The following is a 7,529-nucleotide window of genomic DNA, read 5'->3' as shown; positions in this document are numbered from 1 at the left end:
GAGAGTTGCGCTACTGTATATACTGTGCCCAGGGTATTCCTAATATGAAATATTAGGAATGCTCCTATGTTATAGTGAAAATCGTTGCTAAAGTATGAATGTCATTGTACAATAATGAAAAAGACAACCGGAATGAACGTCGAGTGCCTATATCTACGATGCTTGATTCCAGCTACCTGAAAATAAATTCTAAGTATAATCTATTGTATGCTCATTTTTCGCGCACGCTGGCTATATTTGTTCGTATTTTAGAAACATTAAATAAAGTTTTTTAATTGCAATATTGATATATTTTCTATTTTACTATCGATTTTTCGAGATATCTCATATTAGGAGCACAATTTTTACAGCACAAAAATATTGCAGCAACATTGCAGAAAGATTTCATTGCAAGATTGCAACATTGCACAGATATTGTGAAATATTGCTGCAATATTTCAGCAATATTGTAGCAACGTTAAAATGTCCGTTTCAGAAATATTGATATGTAATGTTGCAGTAATATTATAATATAATATACTAGCAATATTACAATATAATATACATATATGCAATATTACGTTTTGCACACATTTGAAGAATACTTACTGCATATTACAGAAACATTAATATTGTAAGTAGTAATATTGCAACGTTATTGCAATATTTGTTGCATATAATATAAAGATATAATAATATAAAGACATAATGTCGTATTTTATTTGCATCCGTTGTATTATGTTACATTTAATTCCTATTTTTAATTTTTTTTCTTTAATATATCAATTGTACAGTATAAAATCTTACAATAAATCAAAAAACAAAAAGTAAAGGACTCTTAATTCATACTATTATGCCCTTTTTTATCTTATTATTGTTTCAAGAATTAAGAGTCCTTTACTTTTTGTTTTTCAATTTGTTGCAAGATTTTATACTGTATAATTGATATATTAAAGAAAAAAAATTAAAAATAGGAGTTAAATGTAACATAATACAACGGATGCAAATAAAATATGACATTATAATTTATGTCTTTATATTTTATATATCTTGTATCTTATTTGTGTCCATTGTACGTTATATATGTGTGCAGGTCCTTACTTATATAGTTGCAGCAAAAATATATATATAATGACGTTCGATATTTTATGCATATAAAATTAAAATTATAAACGTGATTAATTCTTATTGTTATAATTAATGAGCTTTTTTTAACCAAGCATTTTTATAATAAATGTAATAGCATAGACATTTTTTGTAATATTTATAAAATAATTCTGCAACATTGCTGAAGTAATATTGCAAAAAGAAGCCTTCCTAATGTCTCTGCAACATTGCATTGCAATATGCAACGTTGAAATGTTGCAGCAATATTGCTACAAGTTTCTGTGCCGTACGAGTATAGATACGTATGTGTATATATATTTTGTATAATATTTCTCTTTAAATTTTAACTCCAAGTATAAATATTAACTCCAAATATATATTGTGATACAAGTCGACACAAGTATCATTCTGTCTTTATTACTCATGGAATGCAAAGAAAGATAAAACGATATGTATATGTGTCAATTTGTGTAAATGGAAGGCATCTTGAAGTGATGCTGTGTGAGAAAGATAAGGAGGGAAGAGAAAGAGAAAGAGAGAAATTAGATAGAGATACTGGGTTATTTATTACTCAGGGCTCTTTTTTTTCGAAGAAAGTTCTGAACTGGTGATACAATAATAAGTTGGAGTGAAACGAATATAGTTTGTTTTACTCCAACTTATTGCACCGATTCACACTAGTTCAGATTCAGAACTTTCTTCGAAAAAGAACAGATTTCGCGCATGTGCTCTTCATCTTGTCAACAAAATCAATTGTATTACTGTATTGTTATACGAATTCGCAAAATGTCTTTACTAGTTCGAAGATGCAAATTCGATAGTTACTGGTATTCAACGTTCGTAAATAGGCTAAAGCTTCACAAATTACATGCTTGGTCGTTAACTAACCTAATTTGGACTTCGACAAGTTTTTGCAATGCACATGCGAAACCGAATATTTTGGATGATAGAACTAAAAAGTTTTTAGATTATCTCACGAATGAGTACAGAAACAAGTCCTGGCAAAGTAATAACTTTATCGATTTTATCGATTTAAATGCTTCCGGTAGTTTATTTAATGAAAGAGTACAACTCGTGGAAAATATTCAAAATTTGCATGACTTAGGTAAATGGAGTATGTTCATGACAATTGACATTATTTATTATAGTTTATAACGAAAAATTTTTTTGTAGGGCAAGACGTAGAGATAAAAAAATTAGCGAAAGAAGAAAAAATGTTATACAAAGAACAATTAAATGAACTTGATGAAAGATTGTTGCATATTATACTGACAAACATGTACAAAGATTTTTATAGTAACATCATTGTTGAAATAACAGCAGGTGTTGGTGGTCAGGAAGCAATGCTGTTCGTCAAAGACTTGTATGAGACGTATATAGGTTATGCCAAGTATTTAGATTTGGATCATGAAGTGATTGATATAGAGATGACTGATAATAAAGGTATTAGACAAGTCAGTATTATGATGTCTGGCGATCAAGTCAAAAAGTTCCAACATGAGGGTGGTGTACACCGAGTACAACGGGTACCAGCTACAGAAAGAGCAGGCCGAGTACATACCAGTACTGCCTCAGTAGCTATTCTGCCAGTGCCATCAGAAATACAGATTATGATTAATGAGAAAGATCTAAAAATAGAGACAAAAAGATCTTCTGGTGCAGGTGGTCAACATGTGAACACTACAGACTCTGCAGTGAGGATAACGCATTTGCCAAGCAGGCTAAGCGTTACCTGTCAGGTACATAGATCACAAGGTAAAAATAAAGAAATGGCGATGGACAAATTGAGGAGTATTCTATATGAACAGCAATTGAATAAACAAACATCATTCACGAGTAAATTACGGCAAAAGCAAATGGGAATGGGATTCAGGAATGAGAAGATCAGGACATATAATTATAATCAGAATCGTGTGACTGACCATAGGCTAGGCCAGAATGGAACTTTCTACAACTTGATAGAGTTTATGCAAGGTGGAGCAGCTCTAGAGGAATTGGAGGACAGATTGTATAATCACGTACGGATGGAAACTCTGCTAGAAATAATTAAAAAACTAGAGTCACAATCAAAGTAATGTTAATCCATTTTAGTGTTATCATTTTAATATAAAAGATTGTACATAGGATTTGTTTTACATAGGCAAGCCATTGTACAGTACACATAATCAAATATATGTAATATATGTACCAACACATTCTCATTGATATTTGATCGAGATGTCATTCCTCTCATTTGATAATAAGATAGACTGTGATTTAATTTTATACGCGCGTGTGCGCCCACACATACGAACATACACACACACACACACACACACACACGCACGCACGCACGCGTGGCACGCACGCACGCACACGCACACACACTTGCCGAATTTGCTGATAAACATACGGAATTTTGTATTTATTTTTATCTTATTTGTGTGATGTAAAGCAACTTTACTTATTTCATTAAATACAAAAGTACAAATACAGTAATATACAAAATTCATATGTTAATTTCATCTTCAGATTGGCGCTTTCTCTTAATTCTTAAGAATCATGGAAAAGATCCTCGTCATTGATGTATACATATTTCTTTCTATATATTTGGATTCCATATACCTTATCTTCATCCAGGCCTAAGCAGATTGCACACACATGATATCGCTATCTGAAGAGGCTTCAACATGCAGCACAATAAGGATCCCATGAAAAAAGTTCTATTATTTCTTCATTTAAATAATCTAAACTTATCTAAATTTTTAAATAGGGACTTTTGTACTTGTGCAGATATGCAAATTCTGAAGCAGTCACTCATCAGATATTAATTCCACTCTCTTTTCTTATTTCTTCATTCAGGAAATTTATTTTCTCATCCTTTTCATTTTCTAGTTAAACAGAAATATTTATATAATTATTATATTTCTATCAGGTCTGTCCAATTTAAGCTCCCCGGAGCCAAAACGCAAAACCATCGACGCAAAAAGATTCAATGTGGGTAAAATTTCGAAGACTAAAGTGTTGATATGCGTCACGTTTATCAACACTTTACAGTCCCCGAAATCTTACCCACCAATTGAATTCTTTTTGCATCGATAGCGTTTTAGCTCCGGAGCTCAAATTGAACATGCTTGTTCTGAATATTAATTTGCAAAAGTAAAATAAAAAATTAATTTAATACCTCTTAAATCTGATTTTATATCATCTTCTTTCTTTGTATTAATGTTCATAATACGCATATCCATTTCTTGACCTTTTTCCAAACGCAGTCGCTTCGTAGATCCCTTTAATATGAAAAAAAGTCAAAAGTCTACATATAATGCTAATAATGCACTTTTTTAAATTGATCAAGTATCGGATTATAAAGGTCACTACCTTGTATGATCTGTTATCTCTTCGTCCACTTTCACCTTCATCTTCACTATCACTATATTCATTCTCATGTTGTATTCTCTTATCTAAATCACGTTGAGGCAGTCTTTCATCAAGATTCATCTTCTCTTCAATTTCTGAATCTTCAATAACGGTACCATCCTCTGGTATTGCCTGAACTTGTACGCCAGGTGCATGAGGTAGCATTCTCAGATTTTCAAACAACCTTGTTCTATGATAAAAGCCAATAACGAATTAGTTTGTTAGTATTATATATAAAAGTAAACAAACTATATAGAAATGAAAATCGGAACTTACTTAATTTTGTCGAGGTATTCGGAAGTGTTTTGATTTGTCATATTTGAAGGACTAATATGCAATTTAAAGTCAGGGCCAAAATATTCAAAGTAATCGTTATATGGAAGCTCGTTAGCAATTTCACATCCGAGAGCCACCGATGTTTCATATGTCCAACATCTGGATACATTTCTGATAGTATAACCACCACCTCCCACCATCAAGAAAGGTAAATTATATCTCTTCACAAACTCTACGCATTTACCGTGGCCTCTCACAGTTAAATTGAAGCATCCCAATCGATCACCTACATAATGATTAATATTTGCGTTGAAAATTATGCAATTTTATTGTGACATCACTTCTATTTAAAAAAATTTTACCTGTTAATGAGTCTGCTCCACACTGTAAAACAACAGCAGAAGGTTGAAATGTCTCCATCACTTTAGAGATGATAGGAACGAATATTGATTCATAACTTTCATCATCCATGCCATCCCTTAAAGGTATATTAACTGCATAGTATTTTCCCTGTTAGTAATGACAAAAAGAAACCGTATATTCTAGTAATGAGTTAATATTTCAGATAAGTAGTACTATAAATACTATATATTACAATATTTTAATAATTTTTTTTACCTTTCCTGCTCCCATATCGCGAAGATCTCCTGTTCCAGGGAAATATTCGCCATACTTATGAAATGATACCGTCATTACTCTATCCGTTGTATAAAAAGCTTCCTCTACACCATCGCCATGATGAACATCAATGTCGATATACAAAACTCTCTGATGATATTTTAGCAATTCCAAGATCCCAAGTACAATATCATTTACGTAGCAAAAACCAGAAGCTTCACTCTTCTTTGCATGATGTAAGCCACCGCCCCAATTGATACAAATTTCTGAGGCTTGCTTGTTGAGTTTAACAGCAGCAGCTACAGATCCACCAGCTGATAATTGACAAAATTCGTACAAACCATCAAAAACAGGGCAGTCTTCTCCTACGTTAACTGTCCCACAAAGAAAGAAATATCAAAATGTTACAAAAAAACATTTCAATCAATCATTATTATTCAACAATAATGTCTTACATCGTTGCATTTGTTTATTGTATTCTCCCATATTATCTGGCCGTATTGATCTCAAAAATCTGATGTAGTCATCGCTATGAAATTTTGTCATTTCTTCTGCTGTAGCTTTATGAGGTCGCTATAATAACAAAAACATAAATAGATTATAATAACCACATTCTAAATAAATTTATTTTGATAGAAAACTATAAACAAATAAAAGATGAATACACGAATGGAAGATAATTATAAAAATGTATTTACATATATTTCCATTTTTCTATAAAGACCATAATTCAAGAGTAGATTGTGCGTCATTCGTATACGATGTGGCTTCATAGGATGTCCTTGACCATAATAATAATTTCCGATATCACCTAGTCAAATTGAAAAAAAATATGCATAAATAAATCAAAGCAATATATAAAAAATCTTAAATTTTTCATTATCATCAATTGATGTGTTTCAGTGAAGACTACAGTATACTGGAATACATTTGAGAATCTTTCGCCACTTTCTTCAAAAACCGTATTACTTTCCATTATGTTGATTGAATTATCGATTCAATACAGAAAATATTTTTGGGAATATGTACGATATATTGGAAAAAATAACTGTATTATCATAGTTTATCGTAATTACACTTGGATATATGGATTCACGATAGCTATGTAACCAAGAACGGCTGACGCTACGGTCGCGCGATAGCACGGTTGAGAGTCTGTCGGCTTAACCATGCAAAAATCGTATTATCAAACGTAATGAGCATGCAAATCTCAGTTTACTGTGCCGAGAGAATCGTGTTTCTTACTATCTGTCATCTATCAAGCGAAAAATAGACTGATATGTATTAGCGGCCGAATGTCAAGCGAGATGAAATAGAGGTCCATAAACGTGAGGTGCAACATATCTCGACGAGGTTCCAAGGTACATTTCTGTGGTTTTACAACAGCTCTTTCAGTACTTACTATCGTAGTAATAACAGACGCGCTTCTTGAATGGCTGCATGGCCATTTCTACAGATTCTGCTCTTGTTAAAATCGGATGAAACTCAATGAAACACTTTAGTACAGAATTAAACGAAGACCATGGGTAGTGGCTTATACTGACAACTGTACACTGCTGTACACAACTATATTCCAGTATACATGTCGTTCAAATCCGCCTGAACTCGCTTTCATTCGCTTCGATTCGATTGCACCCAGAGGGCTGGCGGGCTGAGGTTGGTACCCCCCCCCCCCCCCCCCCCCAACCTGTAAAGAGCGTCAGAGTTCCAGCGACATCTGGGTTAGAATTAAAATCAGTCACATGACACATCACAAAATAGCGCTAAATTCAAATCATGTCCTCGAAGAAAATCTTGGAGTGCTTCCCACTTTTGAAAGATTAAAGGTGAAAGATGAACGATTAATAGACGAAAGATTAAATATAAGATGAAAAAATTACTAGCACTATAATTAATATCAATATTACTATTGGATTAGGGAAAATGTCCCTTTACAAGTAAAGACTTTCAGTAACCCATATATTCTATTTCAAAAAAATTAGCGATTACACTTGATAGAACAACGTTTCAGCTTTCAACTTTAAGAATCTGTATTTTTAATTGGAATATGATGAATTTTAACGAAGTTACGAATAATAAAGTCAGAATGTTCCTTTCTATTTAATCCGTGAGTAACTCAGGAACAAAAAATCGTAGAAACATTTATAAAAAGC

General features: G+C 32.5%; 2 protein-coding genes across 4 annotated transcripts; one reads left to right on the top strand and one right to left on the bottom strand.

The window, feature by feature from the left end:
* The first annotated feature begins 1,748 nt into the window (after positions 1–1,748).
* Positions 1,749–3,479, top strand: mRF1 (mitochondrial translation release factor 1). Of its 2 annotated transcripts, none has more exons than XM_018450211.1 (2): positions 1,749–2,200; positions 2,260–3,479. In XM_018450211.1, exons 1-2 carry the CDS (start codon positions 1,810–1,812, stop codon positions 3,159–3,161), a joined length of 1,293 nt encoding a protein of 430 aa, XP_018305713.1. In that variant the 5' UTR covers positions 1,749–1,809; the 3' UTR covers positions 3,162–3,479. The 2 variants fall into 2 exon arrangements, with proteins under 2 accessions (XP_018305713.1, XP_018305712.1); XM_018450210.1 differs by having other exon boundaries at positions 1,749–2,092; positions 2,260–3,477.
* Positions 3,480–3,483: 4 nt separating this feature from the next.
* Positions 3,484–7,011, bottom strand: LOC108724056 (histone deacetylase Rpd3). Of its 2 annotated transcripts, XM_018450209.1 has the most exons (10): positions 6,779–7,011; positions 6,075–6,187; positions 5,832–5,949; positions 5,377–5,750; positions 5,121–5,268; positions 4,759–5,044; positions 4,444–4,672; positions 4,250–4,352; positions 3,851–3,956; positions 3,484–3,748 (listed from the first exon to the last, which is right to left on the bottom strand). In XM_018450209.1, exons 1-9 carry the CDS (start codon positions 6,822–6,824, stop codon positions 3,886–3,888), a joined length of 1,488 nt encoding a protein of 495 aa, XP_018305711.1. In that variant the 5' UTR covers positions 6,825–7,011; the 3' UTR covers positions 3,484–3,748; positions 3,851–3,885. The 2 variants fall into 2 exon arrangements, with proteins under 2 accessions (XP_018305711.1, XP_018305710.1); XM_018450208.1 differs by having other exon boundaries at positions 3,484–3,956.
* Positions 7,012–7,529: the final 518 nt, after the last annotated feature.

This window comes from Mycetomoellerius zeteki, unplaced genomic scaffold, assembly GCF_001594055.1.
Source record: "Mycetomoellerius zeteki isolate Tzet28-1 unplaced genomic scaffold, Tzet1.0 scaffold267, whole genome shotgun sequence".
NCBI lineage: Eukaryota > Metazoa > Arthropoda > Insecta > Hymenoptera > Formicidae > Mycetomoellerius > Mycetomoellerius zeteki.
Note: the sequence above shows the minus strand (reverse complement) of the source record. Positions and strands in the feature narration are given on the sequence as shown.